Source organism: Temnothorax americanus, unplaced genomic scaffold, assembly GCF_048541705.1.
Source record: "Temnothorax americanus isolate GAGA-0224 unplaced genomic scaffold, ASM4854170v1 Scaffold2, whole genome shotgun sequence".
Taxonomy (NCBI): Eukaryota; Metazoa; Arthropoda; class Insecta; order Hymenoptera; family Formicidae; genus Temnothorax; species Temnothorax americanus.
The window spans coordinates 6,355,121-6,379,796 of NW_027509338.1; the positions used below are offsets into that span (position 1 = coordinate 6,355,121).

Here is a 24,676-nt window from a genome sequence, read left to right on the forward strand (position 1 = left end):
TTATAGCGGCGAACACGTTCCATCGGATATACAAATGTCTGCGTATGGAGTGATATTAATGGGCCGTTAAGGGCGATCGTAAAACGGGGAATAACGTCGTTAAATTTTGTCTTATAAAAATATTATTACTGGTATCCTTATTTATCGTTTCGCATTATCCACCCTTTGAGCCCTTTACCCTTTATTGGGACACATCTGTGCGAGCGCGCCGTTAAAAATACTCCTATACAAAGTGTCTCTCCTCGGTGATCGTAATCGGAGAATTATGCATCCACGACGCGGGGCTGACCTTCCTTCGCTCTGACGTTTGCGGCGTCGCGCGTCGCCGTCGCCGCAAGCGAACGTCCAATGCAATAGTTGATTGGTAATATCGCGAGTGCGCCGAGATATACGCGGGTCTAGAATGATATCGGTATATCGAAGCTCCGGATACGTTCAACATCGACGTGTATATATCATCGTGAGCAACTGTTAGCGCAACGTACGAGCGCGATAACTATGTTAACAGCATCTCTCGTGCGCACACGCATCGAGCACGTGGGGCACCAGGCACGTAGTACGAATAGTATTGCCGGTACCGTTAATACCATTCGCGCGATATCTAGTCGCTCAAGAGAGTGCGCACACACGGGCACGCGGAATCGCCGCCGCCGCGTGTGGGAGCGCGCGAGTGACGCCATTTCCCGACCCCCTCGTACCCCTTCGCGTCCCCCTGCCTTTTTCGCGTGAGAACAAAACTCGGATACAATGATATCGAGTAATCGAGCCCGGCGCGCTTTCGGCCATCCTGTATACGCAAGCGAGTTTCGCTAACTGTGCTTGAAAAATGCAGGAAACTCCTACGATGGAGGTGGCGTGAGCCATACACTCGTCTTCCGCGCACGGAATCTCACACTTAACTTTCGGCTGGTCTTTGTTTTTTTTTCGTTACTTCCCGTTCCTTCCCGCTGAAATCTAAATATATATACCCTTGCTGTTATTCTACGTGAGGCAAGTGCAACGAAAACGGACAGATCGTACGCCCGAATAATTGATGGAAAATTAAATATTTGCAATGTTAAATATACCGAAAATAATACATGGTATAATTATAGCAAACATATTTTGGTATTAATTTCCGCGAGCTATTCGTGTTAATTAAGTTTAGACATTTTAATAACTTACATCGTTATAAATTTTGCGAGGCGATGTTGGACGAATCCGAAACCGGGGAGATACTCTTCTATCATAATTCAGAGCACCATCTTGTGCGGTCTTCAAGTCTTTTCAGAAATCGATTGCCCGTTCACTACGCGTTTTATTATTCACTAGGCTCGAACGTCTTGGCACGTTCTCCCGGGGGTATCCGATCCACACGTTTTCGCACCAGGATTTCGAAGATAAATTTATCCTTCCGACGATACCAAATGAAAACCGCGCGCTACGTTGCATTTTACGGACCGTTATCCAGAACCGGACATTTTCGCTCGCGTTTAGTCAACCGAGAATTCACGCGCGCGCGTATGCGTATGTGTGCGAGAAAATAAAATTTGCCGAGTACAACACATTCGTGTGCGAAGGGACATGAGGAAAAATTTTCTTGCCGAGTGTGCTCGAAAATTTCACGAGGGAGAGAGAGAGAGAGAGAGAGAGAGAGAGAGAGAGAGAGAGAGAGAGAGAGAGAGAGAGAGAGAGAGAGAGAGAGAGAGAGAGAGAGAGAGAGAGAGACTCTTGTTAATTGACGTACCACGCGGTGTAAAATTTAATTAAATTTAGGGATATAAAAATACATTGCAACGCTTATATTAAAAATTTATTGTACGTTAAAGATTTTAAATTAAAAGAGATGAGACTTGAACTAATGAGAAGTAATCAGCTTGAACTAATATTAAATTATTATGTATTTTTCCGATAATATCTTCGCACGATTTGAATTCGAGGTTAATGTATTTGATACACGTAATTCCGAAGCGAGAGAGGATGCGCGAGGCATTTGTATTCCACCGTACATAACACTTTTGTTCGCTAATATTGAGCAAATCTCACACTGCACGCCAGTTTAGAAATCCGCTCGCGGCTTCCGCGGTGTGTATATTGGTTCTTCTTCTCCCGCTATTCTTCATTACGCTCGGGAATACCATCACCGTGCCATTAGGGAATGAGAAAAGCGGATAATAAAGGAATGCAGAAAAGAATCGCGGCTTTCTTGACTCGCGTGCGCGCAACTTATTATCCTACGTGTGTACCCGATAGTATGCCGACGTGAACTTGTTATTAGAGTGTGACGTTTCGCCGAAGCGAACTTGAACGCCCGTTACTTAGGGCTCTCCTTGTTACAGCCGTTAAAATTGAGGAAAAATGTTTGGCTCGGCGAGGTAGTAGTCTGGCGACTGATTCTGTGAACGAGTGCCACTTTTGGAACTCGGCAATCGGTACAAAAAAAGAAAATAGAATCCTTTTCGTTCATTGGGTTGCTTTCGCGCGGCTTACTCTCGATTCCTCTTCCTCGGCGAACTCGCTCGCGGGCTCTGCTTTCCGCAGAAATCACCTGTAACCTTTGCCACTTGCAATTCGTGCGCCTAGACCGGTCCCACGTACACAGCCGCCCGTGTCTAGTCGCGGAGCGCATACGCTCGACCGAAGCTTTCTCCCGATCGCTAACTTTTACTTTTGCCACAGGCAAATTGAGGATCTCGACGTGTCCGCGCTCTCGTAAGTACGTCCGCCGCTCGCGCGTGACGCCGCTGCGAAACTAGTATCCGATCCGCGAAGGGAGGATGAAGTCGGACCCGCGTGTGAAACTGGTGAAACTATGGTGTTTGTTCCTCGTTAGCACGTGCGAAGAAATTCGGTAAATTGCAGTGCCGATTAGAGCGCCGAGGAAAATTAAAATGTTTAACGGTGCTTAAGGCGATGGCTTATTTGTCAAGGCAATTCTGTTTTCGCGAACGTATTCGTGAATGCGGCCGTGTGAAGTGAAAATATGACTTTAATCGTTTCTACGTGAGAGACTCAATGTGTTATTGAAGGACTAATCGTGACGTAAAAATCAGAGCGGGCTTTATAATCTCGATAGATCAACACTGTTACATTAAAGGATGAAATTTAAACCAATATCTTGAGTTCAATAACATTTTGTTATTTTTAACAACCGCATATGTGTCGAAATTGAAAAAAATATACGTTAGCGAGTACGCGACCGCATATATTTCCACATCTCTCGATGTTGCACAGAACGATATTTCGCTTGCGTGCTCTTCAACAAACCGGGAAAAAAAACGCAATAGCCCGCACATAAGCGGTGCGAAATTGAAACTGGAACACGCGCGCTCGCGCGCGTTGAAAACTGTCGCCGTGTATTGACGCGAAATCCCTATCGCCCCGAGATTAACATACGTGAAAGTACAGCCGCGGTACGCGGATATACCTGTTGTACGCTATTATTTTTCTATTTACAGTTCAGCTGGCGGTACGAGCGCGCGTACCATTCAAAGAGGGATAAATTTATCGTCAACACGTAGAGGTACACCAAGCGTTCAATAAAAATCACGCGAGAATCGCGGACGCGACCGTATTTCGGACGGTATTCTGGCTTTTGTTCTATTTTCCCGATTAACTTGTCGAGCGCCGTAATTAGACGATACGAAAATTCGAAGGACATTAATTTCTTTCCGGATATACTCTTTATCCCAGGCAATCTCTCGAGTCGCTTTTATCGCTGTTCGGGCTTCTGGTACAAATGTGAAATTTTGTTCCGTGGAATATATATAGACACGGTGGATTAACGCGGATCAATCGGTGCGAGCGCAATTGAGATCGCCGTTGGAAATCGTTTGTGCGCCATAAATCGATCGGGCTTCTTTCCTGTCTCGCACTTTAAAGTGGATCTCCCCCTTCGTGGGTGCAATGACCTCTCGTGCCGGTCCTGTCTCGGCGCTAACTCTCCTCTTTTTAACGTAGATTCAGAAATATATATATATATACACACGCCGATCGCGCACGGCCATCAGAGTGAATTGACCTGTATTTCCGAGCGGTAGCAGCGTCGAGACGAGCGTAACAATGTATATGCGCGCGGCCGTTGAAATCGCCGCCGCGTCGGTGGGAGGCCGCCGCCCCACCTTTCATTCGACTTTGACAGTTCCATTATGGTATCGAAGCTAACGGCAAACAGAACGGGTGTAGTTGACGATTGTGAATCAACGTGCTCGCCGGTTCGTCAAGGTATTTTTATTGTTTTCCCCTTATTTTTTTGTTGTTTCGCGCCGGAGCGCAAGATGCCGATCCACGCTCGGCGTGTGGAAAACGGACAGTTCCGTTGTTCGTTTTCTCGTAGCCTATAGTGTCGCAGCTGTGATATTGAATCGCGATAAACGCGAAAAGTGCATCCCCCCGTGACCCGTGACGTCGATCTACTTCGCGCGAATGGAATCTGAATCGATTCGATTCAGGGTGCAACGAGCCTCGCGTTCGCCTTCTTGGATCAATTCGGCGAGCGCATCCGGTGGAGTGTTCCGCCATTGTCGCGGTTGAATTAATTCAATCAATTTCGCGTTTGTCTACCGGCAGCCCCGGGGAGGCTCGAGACAAGTTTTCGCCATGCGAAAGAGAGCAAAGTGGATCGCGTTAACGAGTTGTGCGACGAGTCGACGTGTTGTAAAGGACTTACTTCGCTGTATATGTCGCACCGTTAAAAACGTTTCACGTGCGGTCTCGTTTGCAAGAAGGATTTCTGTGCTCATTATTATTCGCCGTCTTTGACTTTTTCGTACGTGCGTCCCCGATACGAGCGTATAAAGACGAACGACAAACGGTATCCATCGGCGCACTCGTGCGGTCATAAACTAATTGCGTTAATTCCGCGAGAGTTTTAGTTTACCTCGATTTCCATCGAATCCGTTTTTAACCGCCAAACATAAGTATTATTCATGACAATCGATCGTGCGCGAATGTTCATGAATTCTGTTGCCATGGAGAATGTTAACCGTGTAATCAAACTAACGTTGCAATTTCGAATTTTTGTCCTCGCATAATATGCACTATTACAAAATAAAATGAAAATCGATATACGATATAAAATTTAACTGAAAAGAAAAGAAAAGATTCGTAATTTTTTAGAAATTTGTAATTTATTAAAGGCGTTTTGACCGCTGAGAACGAGGTTTAATTTCCGTTGGGGTAGTTTGGTTTTACTTCTGTTGGATATTCAGGGGTTATTACTTAGGGCGCACGTTTCGACAAAGTTCGCCCTCTGCGCGAGTAAATTGTGGAAAAATATGAAAAATATTTATATGTAATTACATATACATTTTTCTCGTATATTATATGTATAATATCGTAAAATACTTTCATTAAAGAGAGATTGATTGATAAAAACATCGCACGTAGATATCGTACGTGATATACTTACTGTTACGCATATTAATCAAGTATCGTTAGAAAGTTTTAACGATTGCCCGTGATTCCCGTGAATCAACCGGAAAAGGCGGACGAGTGAAAACGGCACTATTGATCGCTGCCGAGAGTAGCTCAGTAATAGTTAACCCAATTACTTAGTGTCAAACGTTGAAGCTTAAGTCCAAACGAAATTCAAGGTGGTCTCTGTGCTTGAGAACTCAATTTAGATTTCAAGAATTATTAATAAAGACCGAGTCCGATGTGCTTTGACGTGCGAATTATTAACTTACTAACCTAAATTTTTGTGACGATTATATGACGACGTAACTGAATAAATAACTTTCAACTCATTATCAGCGATTATCTGTTACTTTAAACACTGCGACTGTCCGATTTTATTTTACGCCCGCAACGAGTTGCAACAATTTCAAGTGAACGCAACAGGATATTACATCAACGCCGGAAATCTTTTCCTTAATTCGCGCCACAACCGACCGAGATATAACGGGGTTTCTGCTTTAATCGGATTTAGGTCCGTTGGATACCGAGCGTATCTTCTCTAACGTGATTCCTTCTGCCAGTTAACCAAAGAATACCTGTGGTAATTCGCGAATAATGTTCACGAATTGAATTGAAACGTATATGCTGTGCAAAGAACGATGGGCTCGAATCGAAGCGGGACTCACGCCCCGGAACGGTGAACACTCTCGTGACGAACAGTGTTGATCGCGTACACGATGATCGAGCCACGCAGTGATAGGGTGACGGTCTGCTCACCTCAAACTCAGCGCCAATGTTATCAAGTGATACGAACCACCAGAGTGCACCAGAGTTCGCGAAGCTCGAGGATGGTGACCGTTCAGGAGAAGGTCGTCAGGTCGCGTCTTCAGTTGGGTTACTCCACGCCGACGTCGTTCATCAATCGGTACCTATTTATTATTTCTATTTCACCAGAATAAACTAACGACCTATCGAATTTGATGGTGACGGATGACCGTTAATCAATTCACTATTTGTAATCGAACGGCAAAATCGAATGTGTCATTCCATCGTGTATTATTTCGTCGGAGCTGTTATGTCTATAATACGTCATCACTAAAGAAAAACTAATCTTCAAGTCGTCTTAAACTTATATTTTTTTAAATGTAATTATAGAAGACCTCGTCATGAATAATTTTCTTTTTCTTAAAATATAGTGTAAGGTGTTTCAAAAAGATAACTCTTTGATTACAATTTGTTTATGGCTCGTATCTTTTAATGCTTTTACTTAATTTCCCTTTACGAAATCTACAAATTTATCTAATTCGTTAAGTATTATATATCGTGAATCTACAGAAACGCAAATATGTGTGTAAACGGAAGGAACTAGACGAATTCTATTGAAGAAAAGGAAACTGCGTCAGCGATGCTAACATTCTACCGGCGTTATCTCGACGAGATTCGCATGCACGAATATGTAATTATCATAGTGGAGGAAACGTAATCTCTCTAAAGCGGCATCATCTCCTCGCCTCTTCCTCTTTAACACATGGATAGACTATCGCGAACGCACGCGCACACACACACACGCACGAACGGCAACGCACATGCTCACCGCCGCCGGTAGAGAGCAAAATTATTTCAGGTATAGAAGGTAGGATCCGCTCGATGCTCGCGCAAGCGTGCGCGCTCGCGCACCCACGCCGGTAATAGCAATCAACGGTTGTTAATTGCTCGATGATAATTAGTCCACGGCGGCGCACGAGCAGCACCGCCGCGCGAACAGCGCTTTGCGATAATGGAGCACGCTTTAATAATTTCCGTAATGAATTCGAGACACCGTGTACACAGACTTTTTCTCCGCACGATACCTACACCTCATAGCACACTTACCTGACCACCTGACTTCCTCTCGATGTCAGAAATGTTACGTGCCGAAAATTGCACCAGCGATCAGGCATACAGCTAATAATGTACCGTTAATTTTATTTACGGTCTCGAACCGAGAGACCGTAATTGAAGTAATTCAATTTTCTTGATATCCGTCTTTTCTTTTCATTTATTCATACATATTTATATTTTTATATATATTTCTTATACTTTTATCTTTACATCTGTTTTTTTTTATTTATGTCCTGAGAAAATCATTCCTGCAAAATATCCCGTAAAAGGCACCGTAATGTCAGAAAATATTTACGTACATATATCAAGAGAATATTTCGTTTATATCTTGACGCCTCGCCAAGTCATACAAATGGGATTAAGAACTTCTCGGAATGATTTTTGCGTGAGTCTGCGCGAGTTTATTAGTATTACTCCGATAAAATGTGCCGTAACTGCGTGCCGTGAATAAACGACGTTATAGGCGTAATTGACAGGAGCGATGGACACTTGCGCAAATCCTCTATGCATCCGCATCTGCCGAGGCGTCGCGTAAGTGGAGCAAAGACGTCCTTAAACGCGCCTCTCCGTCAGTCTTCGTGGAAATAAGCTGTCAGCTGATTTCCACATCGTAATTGATCGTGAGAGAGCTTTTATCAAACTGTCGTCACTTACGGTCTAAAGTTCCGTGATTGTATAATTCACAGTACAAAACATTTTCATTTCATATACTTATCTTCACATTTTTTATAAATATATATGTATATAATTATGTATATATGTAAAAAGGAAATGAGGAACATACCATATTTTTATGTTATACATGTACACGTATGCATTGTGCAACTACGACGGTTAATTCTCAAAGCGAATGTGATGACGACCGTGTCATCCGTCTGGGGAGTTTGCAATATGCAAATGGCTTATATTGTGCGCATTTAGGCCAATGATAATGAACGCAAGTTATCGCTACACGGTAATTCAATTCTCTCCTCTCTAGGAACAAAGGACGTTTGCATGTACTTCGGAGATATATCAAGTTACATGTTAAGAAGTTAACGAGATGCTACGTGTCTATTGCTTTCAACGGTGAAACTTGATTAAATTGTAAGTGCGTTGTATCGTTATCGTCACGTAAGATGCACCGATAATCCTTTAATTTACATACCACGCGCGCGATGCATGCATGGATATTGCGACATTCTCTCAAGTAACTGCATTTATATAGAGATACTGTGACGTTGTTTCATGCAACTGTATTTATAGATTTAGCGAGTTAAATTGAAAATACAAATTGACATTGTAATAATGTGATAATTACCGGCACGATTATTATCCAAAATTTAAAATGAAATGTCGTACAATATCGTATTCAAATATATGAAATATGAATAAAATATGACATTAAATATACTTATAAAGGAAATATTATTTCATCTTCATTTGATTCGGGATTGGTGTTTGTATAGTGGTTCTCACCGGCCAATCCTATTACACTTTCGTAATCCTATTAAACGCCTGCAGGATCTCTTTCATCGAAAAAAACATTTTTGAAGATATTTTACGAGATATTTTATCAAAAAACAAAAAACGCAGTTGTGTTAAATACAATATGTCTTATCTATTCATTCTCTGATACATCCCTAATAATTTTCTTCCTTTCAAATTGATTGAAAAGTTTGTTTGCTTTCCTTTTTTTATTTTACGTAAAAGGGATATAGGGAAAATATATATGAACGAGTCTTTTAAATAACCCGATACTTTCTTAAGTAAGACGCGATCCGTTTTCGATGGATCAAAGTGGAATAAGGACTAGTAGGTATAGACCGTCGAGAAGCACCTCTTGAAAAAGGGGGGCAGGAAAGAAGCCAGCCGTGCATTTGGCCGCCCGTGGTATCTTCCTCAAAGAAAAAACATCGAGCCAGGTGCGTGTCGGGGCACCATCGGCACGGCAGGCAGGCGGCAGGGTCCCGTGCCGCTTCTGCGAAGCCGTGTCGGGGAGGCTCCGGATAGCACGCGCGCGTTGTGGCACGCGAGTCGCAGGCAGCCGACGATGGAGCAGATGTTCCTCCTCCTCCTCCCCCTTCCCTGGGGAAGGCTCTAATGCCACATCGTCCCTCGCGTTTATTTCCCTTTATACGCAGGATCTCGACTCGCGTCTCTGGCGACGAGTGTTTGCTCCTATTACCGGGGCTCGCCGATGTTCTCCCCGAAAAGTTTCCGAACTCCAAACCGATTTTTGGTAAAAATACGATTGATAAAAAGTATCGATTCAATTTACTTGCAATCACGATGTCGTCGGCATGTTCTTTCTGCCGGAAGATCTTACGTCCGTCGTCGCGCACGTGCTTCCTCTTCTCCGGAAGCAGATCGATGCTTCCGGGGACTTTCCAATGTTTGCGTTTAAGTTTCACAACTGATTTTATAAAAGCCCGATATGTAATAATATTTATTCCACTAGCAGTAGTAATGTGATGTTGAATATATTCCTTCTCCTAAACAGTTATGCTTTCCTATGCATGCAGATACGCTTTCTGAATTTAAGTATATTCCTTTGTGCCGTATAGAAGAGGTACAACTTCTACTCTCCCGTAGGACGGCTAATATTTTTATTGAGGTTTCTGAACTTCGATTTAAAAGGGTACAATCTAGTAATACGTGTAATTCTGCTAATAAAATTAGCAATTATAATGTCGAATATCTTGTTTCTATGTTTCTATTCTATATTTCTATATTGTTCTGATTAAAAACCCGTCAATTTGAGAATCGCTATTACACACGCGGTTACGTTGCCTCTATGTTACCCGCCGCATTTGTATTATTAAGACGCCGCATTAATGTTCAATTATCGTATAACATTTAATGGTACACGCACTGATTACGGCAGGGAAATATGGCTCAAACTTACGAGAGTGATGCATCACAGCGGAGCGGTATCATCGATTTCTCAACCACGCTCTAATTTTAATTGTCTACCAATATTCTTACAAGGCCACACAGATACGTCGTTTCATTATTATTTCTCCATGTATTACCGCAACATTACCTAAATATTCATTTTATCAAATGGAGGGAATTTTCGATCTCGCAAGGTTCGAGAGTCGGACGCGAATCGTGCATCGCTCCTTGGAACTCTCGCAGTTGCGTTGTCTCGCGTCTCATGACTCGTCTCTCCGGCGGCACGAGCATTTGTCATACGTCGCGCGTTCATTTGCTTAAGTTATGTCGGATCTTTACGTAAGTCATTTAATTGACGCGCGTTGCATAAGAAGCGTTCTCCGCCGCGGAAGGTTGAGTGTCACGGTCAGATACACTGTTGTCGATGCTGCTATCGCTGCCTCGTGCACCTGCCAGATGCACACCGGCGCGGCGCGGCGGCGCGGCGAGGATACGTCGGAGATATACGGGCCATGTAATGTGCACCTTTGTGCCGTCCCGAGGGGGGAAGAGGACTATACACCCCTCGTCCTCGATCCGAAATCCTTTCAGGGATTTCTCGTCCCAATGGTCCGAAAAAGCGGGGCCTCGAGAGCGCCAGCTGCTTCTCCTCCATCCTCCATCGCCAGTTCGTCTTCGGTGTTCGAGGTGGTCGACACGCGAGACGCGTGCCCCGTTCCTTGGGCGAGAGAAGAAACAGTTCCGTGGCGCAATCGCGTGGTGTAATTGCGCGCAAGAGCGAGCCGTACATCGAGGACGTCCGTGGCACGCAACCACGCCGCATCATAGACGAAGATAGATCGCGCAATTTGATATTAGTGGAAAATCGTCCGAGTCCTCGGCAGCAAACATGATCATTTGCGTTTATTACTTCAGGGGGTGCGTCTTCACTTTGTTCTTACGAACGCCGCGTATACGTCGCGTATACGCGTCTGTCTAATAATTAAAGACACCTGGCGTTTGCAGCCGCGCGAACAGAGCGATGTCGTTTATCTGATTTCAATTATCCCGTACGGTCTTACCGCACAGTATTTCTTTATGTAGGCTGCCTTATAAACTGGTGGTACAATAGAAAGGATGACGATGAAAAACTAAATTGAAAATCTAGAGATAAAATCTCTTTATTCGACGTTCCGTTTTCGAGGACAACTGCGAAAATTAAAAAGTTGATATGAAATCCTTTTAGTCGATAGCATCTCTTCGGATTTTTAACCGTCGATGATCTTCTGCGATTTCTTTCGTACCTTTCATCAAACTCTTTGAGACAATTTATCAGAAAAGTACTTTGTTATTGAGTTGTTAACTTTTGAGTTTCGGAAGTAATGTTTTACGGGATGATGTCTCGAGCAAAAGCTAATTACACATGTGTCCATCTCTTGTGCAGCTTCCCGACGAAGGTGGAGAGACCCATGGCGTCGCACAGCAGCACGGCCGCTAGCCAGATCCACGGCAACAGCATGCACGGCGCGTATTCCGGCAGTCAGACATCCCTGTCGACGACATCGTACATCACCGGCCAGTCCTACATGCAGAGCCAGAATTACGCGCACGGGCCGCCGTATCCCGCTGCAGGCGTGCAGGTCTACTCGCACAACGCGACGGGTTACTCGCAGCCGCAGAGCTACGGGACCATGGTCCAGGGGTTCGGCGGGCAACCGCAGTCTGCCGGGTATCAGCAGAGTCATCTTAAGAAGGGCTCGGTCCGCAACGGCGACGTGCTCAAGCGGTGTCGCCTGCAGACCGCGTAAGTTGTAATTTTATACCCTCTTTCGCGCGACCGCGAACAAACAACAGATACGCGGAATCGTAACGGTTCGCGTGCGGATGAAAAATCGTACATATCGAGGATGTATCACGGTCAGGAGGATGGATCGGTAGTTAAAAATTGCTTGATCTCGTTCCGTACAGATACGAGCTGTCGCAGGATCTGCTCGACAAGCAGATCGAGATGCTGGAGCGAAAATACGGCGGCGTGAAGGCGCGGAACGCGGCGCTGACGATTCAACGTGCCTTTCGGAGGTACACGTTGCTTAAGAAGTTCGCGGCGATCACGGCGATGGCCAAGGCGGAGAAGCGATTGAGTAGGAAACTTCAGGAGTCGGCGACGGATCGCAACCTCAATGATCACGAGAGAATGGTCTATCACAGTCAGATATATATTCAGCAGGCACAGTCCGCCAATAGGTAATCGAGACGTTTCTTTCCGCGCGCGTACTCTCGTTATGTTACAAAAAGTTTTTATCGCGCTAAATTTACTGCGAATATAACAGACCGATGCCGATCCGAAGCATGTCTCTCAGGGAGAGGCGGCACGTGGATAACTCGCAATCGCCTATACCGAGGAGTCAGAGCGGTAGATGCGAGGTTCAGGTCAGCGGCCATCAACACACGAATCACAATCTGCATCAAAGCGGTAGACACACGCCTTCATTGGCGCCCAGCCCGTGCAACCGACATCAGCAATTACCACCGAGCCCCTGCTGGGAGTCGAGCTCCCAAGAGAGCGGCTCCAGTATCCATTACTACAATCCACAGGTGAGCGTCGATAAACGTAACGTCATGTTAATTGGCAAAGGAATACTCGACAGTTCGAACGATCATTTTGTAAAATGAACGAGAATAATTTATTACAGCAATCTCGTTTTATCGCCTTAATTTGATAGAAAGACGCGATTTCTATTTAACACAGGAAGCTTTGTGTGGTCTGAGACAAGAGACGCCGCCAAGAGACTTGCTGCGGACACCGTGTACGTCGCCGTCGACGCCGCACAATCTGCAGACGACGATATCGCAAAATTGGAACAATGCCAATCAGCTTGGTCCTAGCAGAACGAGAGGTTCCGGCAAGAAGATCCCGCCGGAGGTGCCGAAAAGAACGTCCTCCATCACCTCGAGATCTATGGAACCGCGACACAATGGTCTCAGTAAAAGCGTGGAGAATGGTAGTCTAAGCTCGGTGCAGAGTTCCGGCAGCGATTCCACCAATTGCGAGAGTTCCGAGGGCGATGCTCAGAGAGGGTCGCCCGTTTGGAAGCACAAGGGGATTGTGAGTATAGCTAACTTTCTTTTTTTTTCTTGTTACATTTATGCTTGTGCGCTTAGCGCAAGTAACGGCGATTTCTTGAGGACGTAAGCGAAAAGCGTTAACGGAACCGTTTTGATTGTGAAATCAGTCGAGTTCGCCGGAACATCAGGAATGCGCGAGTCATACCACGGACGCGGCGACGATGGCCGCTAACGTGAAGGAGCTCGGACACTCACATGCCAGCTCCGGCTACCAGCTTCCCCTGATGGACCACACAGAGAGTCTGCCGACTCAAACGAGCTACAAGGTGTCTGAGACGGTGAGGAAGCGGCAGTACAGGGTCGGCCTAAACCTTTTTAATAAGAAGCCGGAAAGAGGGATCAGTTACCTCATCAGACGTGGATTTTTGGAGAACAGCCCGCAGGGAGTCGCCAGATTCTTGATCAGTCGAAAGGGATTGTCTAAACAGATGATAGGAGAGTACCTCGGGAATTTGCAGAACACTTTCAATATGGCAGTGCTTGAGTGAGTGGCTTAATATATTTAATATACATTTGGATTAATATCAAAAACAAAAAAAAATCTCTTTTAGTAAAAGATGGATTTATTTTATTAATTATATATTTTTAAGATACTTTTTTTTTTTTTTTTTTTAAATAACACTTTTGTAATGTGTAAAAAAATGTATTTTATTATTTATAATTATTATCTATGTTTTTGTTATAATTTGCCACTTATAATTTGTAGATGTTTTTCTCAAGAGTTGGATCTCTCTGGAATGCAAGTGGATGTCGCTTTACGAAAGTTTCAAGCCTACTTTAGAATGCCCGGCGAGGCGCAGAAGATCGAGCGGCTTATGGAGGTCTTCAGCCAACGTTACTGTCAATGCAATCACGACGTAATATCGAGGCTGCGGTCGGCAGATACTGTTTTTGTCCTGGCCTTTGCTATTATCATGCTTAATACAGATTTGCACACACCGAATCTAAAACCTGAGCGCAGAATGAGACTCGAGGATTTCATAAAGAATCTCCGAGGAATCGATGATTGCGGCGACATAGACCGAGATATTCTAGTTGGCATTTACGAACGGGTAAAAGATAACGAATTCAAGCCGGGCTCCGACCACGTGTCGCAAGTAATGAAGGTCCAGGCAACTATTGTTGGAAAGAAGCCAAACATGGCGCTGCCGCATAGAAGATTGGTGTGTTACTGCAGGCTCTACGAGATACCGGACATCCACAAGAAGGAGAGACCCGGTGTTCATCAGAGAGAGGTTTTCCTCTTTAACGACTTGCTCGTCGTTACGAAGATCCTGAGCAAAAAGAAGAACAGTGTAACTTACACTTTCAGGCAGAGCTTTACACTTTGCGGCATGGTTGTCACCCTATTCGAGGTTCCCCGTAAGTTTCAGCAACGAAATAAGTTTACGAAGATATCAAAATATTAACGTAGTCTTTACTCTCGACTGCCATTATTTGTCTTGCAGATTATCCATACGGCATAAGACTCTCTCAGCGTGTCGACGGAAAAGTTCTAGTCACATTTAACGCTCGAAATGAGCATGACAGGTGTAAATTTGTGGAAGATCTTAGGGAATCCATCAGTGAGATGGATGAAATGGAAACTTTGCGTATCGAAACTGAGTTGGAGAGACAAAAGAGCAGTAGGGGCGCGCGGGGCGGTGCGGAAAACAGAGACTCCGGCGTTGCCGATGTAGAGATATGTCCTTGCCCCGGGACTTGTTCCGACAGAGCAGAAACGGTCGATGTCGACACGCAATTGAAACGTTCCGCCCTTAGTAATTCTCTTCTGGACATACACGAGCAGTGTAAGTAGGAAGAAAGAAGCGTATATTCATACCTTTTTATTTTTGTAAATAAATATAACATGTAAATGTATGTGTTTAGTCGCTGGAGATAAGCCACAGCGTCGTGGAAGCGTGGGTTCTTTGGATAGTGGTATGTCTATTTCATTTCAATCTACTTCTGCCAGCTCGATGAGCCAAGGCATTAAGCATCCTGGACAAGTTCATCCTATTCATCCAGGGGCTACGATCCCTGGTGCCGGTGGTAAGGGACTGGCTCAGCAGCCGTCTTTTTTAGGAGGTCTCTTCGCCAAACGAGAGCGAAAACTGTCGCAATCTGAAGAGTCTGGCCCTTACAGTCGTACCACGGAAGTATAATGTACTCTTCCAGTAACGTAAACGAGGTACACTTTTATATTTTCTTCTAGTACGCTTCGTGTTTTTAATAAGATGTCTCACATCGATGACGAGGATTTTAAATAGCAATAATTATTCTCTAATTTATTCGTATTAATAAAATTATGATCGTCATTTCTCCTGTTTGGAGCTTCTCGTCATACAATCTTAAAAAAAAGAAAGTAAAATTAATACAAGCAGCAAGACTGCCGCAAACTGTTCTATTAGCGTAGTGTCTACTACTAATAAAGTAGCGTCGTTTTATACGTATACCACGAAGCGTGCTAAAGGATTAGAGAGATAACGAACGACAGATAACGCTAATAAGGACGTAAATCTGAAGGATTGGGCAGGATCCAATCGAGATCACCTGGCGCATTTAAAAAGAAAAGAAAAGAAAATTTTAACCTATTTTTCCCTCCCGAAATTGTGTATAGTATTTATTCATCTAAAACAAAAAACTAATGGACACATTTTTCATACAGTGTATTTATAATTTACGAGGGATATTGAACGATAGAATTGTGTGTAGATAATATTATTACATTTTTGCTTAGTTTTACACTATAGACGGGCGTTAACGAGTAGAATCTAATGAAGAGAGAATCATAAGTCACAAGAATTGTAAGAATACGAGATATCTTATCGAGAGTTTCTAATAGTAATCGCTATCAAGTATTATCACCATCACCGATCCGAAAAGCTGTAAATAATAGACGTATAACGACGTTCGAGTTGTCACGTGTAACGAAAAGGTGTTTAGCGTAAGGGAAACGATAAGCAATCTCTATCGATGTTAGGTGCATGTTGATGTCTAACGATTTTTATTATCGGAAACGTGAAGTTTGAATGTAGCAATGAAATAAGACTTAACGTAAGACGTAAGACGTGTTTGTCATTATAGCGACCTATTATTGATAATCATTCACGAAAAAGTAGTTTTTGCTTATGTATGTTGAAATTTTGACTCAAAGTTGTTCGCATTTTCACTAAAAGAAAAAGAAGGGAAGAAAAGGAGAGAAAAGAAAAAAAAAGACCAGCATGTTAAATATATCCGCGATTAATTCGTTTCTCGTCTTCCGCGGCGAGAGTAGACGATAGATCTAAACGTCGATATAATATCGTCGCGAGAGCGTAAACATGTAAGCTAAGTTACGTACGCGAAACAAAGGAAACAAAAAAAAAGGAAGACAAGAACGCGCATGCCTTATATACTGCCATGATAAAAATCTCGCGCGACCGAGAAACGAACTAATGTAATCACAATCGTAGAGGAGGTTGGAATTTCTTTTCCAAGAAGCTGTGGAATTGTATGACAAACTAATTAATCATGTACATAGCGCTGATCGCAACATCAGCTGGCTGTAAACAAGCAAACGGCGTTCATTAATTTAATGATAATCTCCTGTTAAAATAACGCATCTACATAGGAGGAGTGTTTAATATAATTTTACTTTAGGTTTCGTTTCCCTATTTGACTTGCGCTCGAGAATATCAGGCGTGTTTAAAGGATTCTAATAACATTACGCAGGCGAGAGAGGAGAGAGAGAGAGAGATACACTTTTCCTTCGGCGATAAATTTGTAATTATCGTTAACTTAAGATTAAGATTCGTTGGAGGGAACGAGATTGCGATCGGTCAAAGATATCGTGCAAGAAAAAAAAAAGATTTTCGTGTAACGTTCTCGTGTGCGTAGATATTGGAATTTCGCGAGAAGTCTCTCGCAAGAGAGTTTTAGAGAAGGTAGAAGGGATAATTACATCGCGCGCTGACAAATTTTTATACGTATATCACATGACGATCGACCACATGCTAATTTTCCGCTTGTCACCGTCTGCTAACAACTGTTATCGATTGACTCTTGATACGAACGACCCGTACCACTAATGTACTTTATAAACGTTGTGAACGATCGAATGTTGAACACTCCGTTCTATTTATGATTCTAATAAAGAGAAACGAGAAAAAGGGCAGAGGAACGTAATTGTTGAAATTGTCGAGGGACAATTTGCGCACTTTGTGGTGGCTTATTGCCGACAATATACATTCTGTTTACGCGCGCGCGCGCGGAAAGAGAGAGAGAGAGAGAGAGAGAGAGAGAGAGAGAGAGAGAGAGAGAGAGAGAGAGAGAGAGAGAGAGAGATAAACGGAGGAACACTTCCATGCCTGTCGCGAACTTTCTTTCTGTATTAAAACAAGCTACTCGCACGCATCACCGACATCGATTTCTAGTCTTTCTCATCGACATCGATGTGTACGCGGTACGCATCTCCGTACCGCAAAAAGCAACGGGATTAATTCGCGAAGATAATCCTCCGCAAAAATTGTACAGAGACACATATGATCGACCTTAGACGCGGCATTTAACGTCACAAGTACGCTAAGTTTTACACGGACGAGATCGCGTCAATTCTTCTCACTGGCCACTCACTTAAATGTCTTAAATCTTAAATAATCTGAATTCTGTGATAATCTCGCGCGAGGACAAGAACAAAAAAGACTGATTAGGAAGAACCCCAAATTTTATTACGACACGTATCCTTTTTTGTCACTTTTTTCCCTCCCCTGCTCACAGAAAGAAAAAAGGGAATCACTTTATATTGAACTTAATTATTGATGGAGAAAGATGAACTCGACGAGCATCGCCTCGCTCTATCCCTCGAATTTGATCGACCTATATCGTCGTCGTCATAGTCGTGTTAAAGTAGAAATACGTATTCTTGATGGCGGTAAAATATCAGGGAAGAATGGATTGCACCAAATTGGCGCGATCTTTATAGTCTAGACGCCCGATTGAGCACACGTCGCGGCCGTTATGTTCGGCTTGCTCTCCGTGAAAAGCCTTGCTGATGAGAAAGCGCGTATAATCAGGATCAGGTCGCCCTCCCTCGCCCCCCGCCCACCCTCCTCTTCCCTCTCAATGCCAAATTATTAGTAAATTCCTCCCTCGTTAGTCTAGTGAATGCTGTAAGTACACTGTGTTAATAAATAACTCTGAATCCGAAACCGAAATGCGTGTGTTTCTCTAGTTATCGCACCCTGACGCCTAGAATATATAGTGATGATCTCAACTAATTTTAAGCTCCGATTAAACGGCAATTAATCTATCGAATAAAATGTTTTATCAACATGGAACTATACATTAATTTTTTGTTGCTCGCGTGGAAAAAAAAATTAGAGGACAATGAATCGTAGAAGTGTGCGACCAGAAATATTAGCAATTCCAATTAAATTAATCGGAATTCGGCCGAAATTGCCCTAACTTATGTCTATTTCTGTCGATGTATTAATTTTAATCTCCGCCGTTTAACTTACTTATTATATTTTTCTTTTAGAACTAGAATTTGTAGTTCTAAGAATAAGAAAATGAATCTTCTAGTCCTATATATAGAAATAAAAAAAGATAAGTAAGTTAAACCGAGATTGACCGAGATTAAAAAGTTAATTTACATTGGCAGAAAATAGACATTGTATCGAGCAACACCGTTTCGTTAATGCGGACTTAATTAAATTTTATTGCTTGAACATTAAGTTAAATCGGAGTTCGATCCAAATCGTTCGAAAATAGACCGTTCGAGAGCAACAGTCTTGGATTTATCATTAACTTAGCGGCGCGAGATGAAATTTGGAGTAACAAACAATTCATTGTTTTCTAAATTCGATTTTCAGCATTTAATTTTTTATTTCTGATGCGACGAGTTTCGGCCGATCCGGTCGCCGATCGTTTATTAGTTTGCTTCAAAATCGAGATCGACCTGATCGACTATTTACAACCGACTATTCCTGGACCCCCTACAGCAGCCTGGGCCGTCCGATGACGGCGATGACATAAAACGTAAATCATTGATAGCGCCGCGATAAATGCATCGTCGACACGCATATGCCGCGCATCTGTAATGTGGCTTCCAGACGTGCGCACGAGAACTGGCGAGAACCGCGCTCGTTCGTAACGACTCGTAAATTTCTTCGTAAACACAATACTGTCGAACGGAAGTCCACAGTATCTATTCAAGGTGTTGCACGATCATTGCCGTATTTAATTGTAAGCGGTGAAAGGATACCGATACGAGAGAATGACGTCGGAATCCCACGTCTTCCGACGGCGGGATGTCCTCGACCTCGAGATGACGCGTTCCTAACCTCCAACGTGGTGCGAGTACAGTTTTATGCGATTCAACGGGAAATTCTATTCTCCCGTTTCGACTAAAGCCTGACTAATCCGATAAAAAACAAGGTGGGCATCGTAAAACGAAACTGGTCCGCACGGTGCATCTCGCGCGTCGTTCGTGCCGCCTGAAATTCATGTTTGACAGCTATTTGACAGCTATGGAGGATCGAATCCACTCGGAGTTGATTATGAAGGAGGAGCAGGACGAGGACGAGATCAAGGAAGGCCGGTGCTCGGCCGAGAGCGAGAAGAGCGTCACCCCCGACGGGTCGGCGATCGGGATACGGCCGAAGCCGCTGATCTGCAAGCCGGAAAACGTCAGCATCGGCTGCAAGTCCGAGCCGATCGAGACGAAATGGCACTGGGCACCGGGAGCGTGGCAAGACGCGACCAGAACCAGCGCGTTTCAACCGTACAAGGTATTCCCTCAACAGCCCTCCCCTGAATTCCACAAAACGTCGGGGGATCTTTTGCCCGTCGCAAAATCCTCCGCAGTCCCATCGTGGAATATTTGTATTTTGTACCTGAACATATAAAGTATCTATGTCTTTTCTATTTGCAGCCACCCACCCTGCTCACAAATTTGCAAAGAGGCAACACTCAGACGCAGATACACCAGCTCTACGTTGATAACGATATCACATTTCATACCTTGGCGGGTCAAGGGGAACTTACGTCCGATCATATACATTCAAGTAAATCGCGTACATCTCGTTTTCTAAGTTGATGTACGTACAAATTATTGTTGTAGAAGAATTTCATCTTTACGCTACGCAGATTCAGTGGATATGACCGATGAACAGGGTTTAACAGGATTGATGTGGGCCAGTGCTTACGGGCAATTGGGTAGCGCCAGGCAATTACTCAAAAGGGGCGCCAGTATAAATCGTTGTGGACCAAAATTACAGACCAGTTTACACTTGGCGGCCGCCTACGGTCATCACGACGTTGTCAAATTATTGTTGAATCATGGGGCTGATCCTAACGCATGCGACGAGGTGCGCACGTTGCATTTTCTTTACCCAAGTATTATACGCTTGTTATCTAGCATCGTGTGTCATACGATTATATTTCTGTTGTAGGATGGTAACACCCCGTTGATTTACGGAGCACACTGCGATCATCCACACGTGTGCTACGAATTGTTAACAAAAGGCGCAGATGTAACGCTTACCAATTCTTCGAATATAAGTGCTTATAAAGCAGCGATTACGAATAATTCGATGAATGGTAAGCATTTTCTTGTAAAACCATCTGAAAGTATTTATACGAAATTAGTTAATTTGATTTTTATCAATTTGCAGCTAAAGCAGTTGTTGAGAATCATTTGATACCACAAATTATAAATATGCCAACAGATGAATTATAACGATATTTGTACGTTAAATTGTAATATTTGTATATTGTACACATTTTTACAAATTGTAAATAAACATTAAGAAACAGCAATATTTTCACCCTTTAATTATAAGAACTTTCTATATAGCACGTTTTTACTAAGAGCTCTAATAAGGAAGACGGCAATGTATAGCGTGAAATAGTTTCCGAGATACAAGGTACATAAATATGCGAACGAGTAACAAAATTTGATATATATATATTTGGTAATAATACAATCTTCCGCTTGAGCTATTGCAATACTAAAATATATGTATCGAGTAGAAAGTAAATACGATAAATTTGCGTATATGAATCATAACTAAGTTTTGTCCAATCAGAATATATCTCCTTTTTACAAACGCGTATAAGTATTCGGCACCGAACAGCTATTAAATAGCGTATTAAATTGATACATGTACATAAATATAGTAAACGACATATATCAATGCTCAATGATCATATAAGGAATGGCAATAAAATTAAAATTCAAATATGGTACAGTCAATCTCGATTGTTGATCATAACGACCGTCCCTCCACTGAACTGTGCCTATTTTCATGTTCTTATATGCGCAAATACTTCAGCTATTATCCACGATGTCTTATACAACTTCGTAATTATCGGTGAAGAACACGCTTTCTACCGAATACTTAACTGGACTCTCATCTTCTACAAGCAAAACTTCGCTAACCTGGAAAATAAACATAAACATGATTATTTTTATATTGTCTAATGTAATTTGCGTAACACGCAGAGAAATCCATGTATTTTATACCTTAATTTTGGCATACGGCGTTTTGGACGTAAACGAAACGTGAAGTGGGAAAAAATCTCCAGGTGTAGAAGACGGGGCTGAAAATTCCATAGAGCCTGATTTCGTTGAAGCATCGATGACCGGTAAGGACCAAACTAAAGTGTTTCGTCGTGCTTCGTGCGTATATTGCCCGTCGCATTCACTGACGATAGGATTGCTACCAATAGGTAGAGGAATGTTTATTTGCACGTCGTTCAATTCAAGGTCGACCTGTTCCAATTCGTATTCGATATTCACGTCGCAGCCACCTTCTCCGTTTTCAGAAGGCCAGCAATTTACTGTTACGAGCAATCAATTAAATATTCATAAATGTATGGATTTAAAAAAGTTAAAATTAAATAAAAACGTATATGAAAATTATTATTGTAGTCTCACTTGAAATTGGTAATGCTCCTTCGTCTTGAGCTTGAAAACGCCATTTCAGCACACCGACGTCGGTATTCAACGGAAATGGTTTCGTGGGTACTTTCAGACCTATCTGTCCATGCGCTCTAAACAATTCCTTGTCCACGTTTGGATGAGTTTGTAACTGTATTCCTCTCGTGTCCCTGTTGTCGACTTGCACGCGGATACGTCCCCATTTCTCGTCGGAGATGTGTAAAGTCACCAAACCATGCAACTCGAAGTTTTGTACGCCTCCATCCCGACCGATGCGTACGTTAAGTCGCTCTTCTTGTCTCAAGTGAACCCTTTTGACGGAAATACATATGAGTGATCTGTTCGCGAATAATTTTGAAGCTCTTACGTATCAATATAATATCACATACAATTCCGTGTTAATTATCTGAGGAGTGATTTGCGCTAATTTTGTTCCAGGAGCGGCAAGGGGTCCCGACACGACATTTTCTCCCTCCTCCTTTAATTGATCAACGAACGAGTCTACATCGCGAGACTTGCCACCTAATTTCATCGCACCTGGTCCGGCATTGACTGGTTTCCTGACAAAAAATATTATTTACAATAAAAATGTGTTTGCAAATATTATAATCTGGAGCAAGATAAACGCTCTCTAGATATACAATCAAATTTAAATCGTAAGGCAAATAAGAGCAGGACGCCGAGGTTAAAGCGAGGGATATAGTATACAAAAAAGTAACTTTCATACAAAAATAAGTACAAATAGAAATTACAAACGCTTCGGGGTCTCAGAGTTACTTTTTTAAAGTTTTTTATATATTATATCTCTCGCTTTTTAACGGCATTCTACTCTTATTTGCCTTATGATTTAAGTTTAATTACAATTAAGATTTACAATTAAGATTAAAATTGATCGATCATACTGTTTGGGCTTGTAAGAAGGTCTAATCGGTTCAGGCACAAAGTTAGCTGTATCACCAACAGCTGGAGTAGCAGGGGTGCTGCCGCTTCCGTATCCTCCGCCAAATCCGGGACTTTTAATTCCGCCTTTTTTGTTAGCTTCCATCATCCTTTGCCTCTGTAACTCCTTAGCTTTCTCACGCATTTTATTCTTAGCTTCACGCTCCTGCGTCATTCGGACTGCTTGATAGACCTTCTCCTCGTGTGAATCCATTTCCACAAAGGTTCTGATTTGTGCTAAATTGACATTCTCCCTATAGCCTAACGCAACTATTTCGTCAAACGCAAATATCAAATTGAACGCATTCTCTGCTATTTCAAGTTCATCCATCGAGTTGCAATATTCTGGAATCTGTAAGATTCAAATATCATTGCAACTTAACTTACGCACGACGATATATGACAAGTATTCATATACATGGATCGATTATCCCACTTACCACTCTCGCGAAGAGCCTTAAAGTTTCCAAATCCTCCAAAATATTGCTGGCCTTAGTCGTTACGAGCAGCATGTATACTTTCTCGAGGGGCTGATAAACGTATCTAACGGATTCCGTTTCTACAAATGTATGCTGTTTACCCGAGCTCATTAGTTTCGGGAATGCAGCGAGTAGGCCTTCTATCCTCGCCTTCGTCATTTCGACGAACTGTCGAGAAATTATGGCTGAAAGAGTAATGCAAACCGTAACGATGAAACAGTCGCAGCAAATATTTTTCCAAGTTACTCAATTCCATTGATAAAAAGGTTCGAGCAAAAATCTTTTTTCTTAACGACCAGTGTACCGATTGATACTCATTCCTTGACAAATAGAAGCAACGGAGTGCGAATTAAAGACACGAAGCAAGGATTATCACGTGATTAGCCCAGGCCCAGCGCAACCGGGCGACACTTGTCCAACCGAACACGCATACGCGGACGGCAGTGATGCAAGAACGTTTGGCAAGAACTCACTTTTCCCGGCTTTGGTGCATACCGCAGCGGCGATGAGTACCTGGAAAAGAAAAAGAGAGCGTGCGATGTCGCATACAATCGGGTTGGCGATACTCGCGGGATTAAATGCCCGGCGGTCACGCGCCGCTAAATGGATGACATCTGCGGACGGTGTCGCGGGGCTCGCGGCCCCACCGCTCCGGGACTCCCTTCTTCGGGATTTCGACAGCGACTCCACGGTCGCGGAAGACGATCGCTTACCATCCTGGCGAGCGATTCCTCGACGCTCCGTGATCAGCGATATGCCCCGCGATTTAGTCTAATCGTGTTCCTCGTCACCCGCGAGCCGACCTGCTACTCCACATCACACATATACAAATATACGATGAAGGGGAACGGGAGCAGAGGGCGCGCGCTGTGCTGACGTGTGCCACGGTGAAAGACGTTTCGCCGTGGATTACGATTAGTGTAGTCGGAAACCACCGGCCATCAGTGGCCACTCGTAGATCACGTGGATGCGATCTTGTCAAACGTCAGCCAATCGCCGGAAGAATAGCGTATTCGTGGTTCGCGTCGTTCAGAATGAAACACTTTATATACGCGTTCAAATATTGAAAGAAGAAAAAAAAGGTAATGAAATGTGGAAAGTACAACAGGTCCTCACT

General features: G+C 43.3%; 3 protein-coding genes across 16 annotated transcripts in view; 2 read left to right on the forward strand and 1 right to left on the reverse strand.

Annotated features, from left to right (window-relative positions):
- Siz (Brefeldin-resistant Arf-GEF family protein schizo) overlaps positions 1-18,407 on the forward strand; it is a 43,614-nt gene extending 25,207 nt beyond the window's left edge. For 6 of the 13 annotated variants that reach the window (XM_077405829.1, XM_077405821.1, XM_077405822.1 and 3 more), the window contains exons 2-10: positions 5,909-6,301; positions 11,558-11,917; positions 12,082-12,357; positions 12,444-12,708; positions 12,863-13,219; positions 13,347-13,723; positions 13,946-14,601; positions 14,688-15,029; positions 15,109-18,407. In XM_077405829.1, the coding sequence (XP_077261955.1) occupies positions 6,114-6,301; positions 11,558-11,917; positions 12,082-12,357; positions 12,444-12,708; positions 12,863-13,219; positions 13,347-13,723; positions 13,946-14,601; positions 14,688-15,029; positions 15,109-15,383 (3,096 nt within the window). In that variant the 5' untranslated portion in view covers positions 5,909-6,113 and the 3' untranslated portion in view covers positions 15,384-18,407. Of the gene's footprint in view, positions 1-3,486; positions 3,503-3,527; positions 6,302-11,008; positions 11,053-11,557; positions 11,918-12,081; positions 12,358-12,443; positions 12,709-12,862; positions 13,220-13,346; positions 13,724-13,945; positions 14,602-14,687; positions 15,030-15,108 lie in introns of those variants that run through there. The other 7 variants (XM_077405826.1, XM_077405830.1, XM_077405820.1 and 4 more) reach the window with 5 other exon arrangements.
- Positions 18,408-19,297: 890 nt separating this feature from the next.
- Positions 19,298-21,020, forward strand: LOC143897292 (uncharacterized). Of its 2 annotated transcripts, none has more exons than XM_077405836.1 (6): positions 19,298-19,635; positions 19,715-19,988; positions 20,132-20,264; positions 20,347-20,567; positions 20,652-20,799; positions 20,874-21,020. In XM_077405836.1, the coding sequence occupies exons 2-6, from the start codon at positions 19,728-19,730 to the stop codon at positions 20,936-20,938; spliced, it is 828 nt and encodes a 275-aa protein (XP_077261962.1). In that variant the 5' UTR covers positions 19,298-19,635; positions 19,715-19,727; the 3' UTR covers positions 20,939-21,020. The 2 variants fall into 2 exon arrangements, with proteins under 2 accessions (XP_077261962.1, XP_077261961.1); XM_077405835.1 differs by having other exon boundaries at positions 19,300-19,635; positions 19,726-19,988.
- A 130-nt stretch (positions 21,021-21,150) lies between these two features.
- Positions 21,151-24,428, reverse strand: Deltacop (coatomer subunit delta). The gene is made up of 8 exons (XM_077405834.1): positions 24,273-24,428; positions 24,033-24,072; positions 23,521-23,744; positions 23,044-23,432; positions 22,531-22,701; positions 22,139-22,452; positions 21,725-22,041; positions 21,151-21,640 (listed from the first exon to the last, which is right to left on the reverse strand). Exons 1-8 carry the CDS (start codon positions 24,273-24,275, stop codon positions 21,551-21,553), a joined length of 1,548 nt encoding a protein of 515 aa, XP_077261960.1. The 5' UTR covers positions 24,276-24,428; the 3' UTR covers positions 21,151-21,550.
- Between the last annotated feature and the right edge of the window lie 248 nt (positions 24,429-24,676).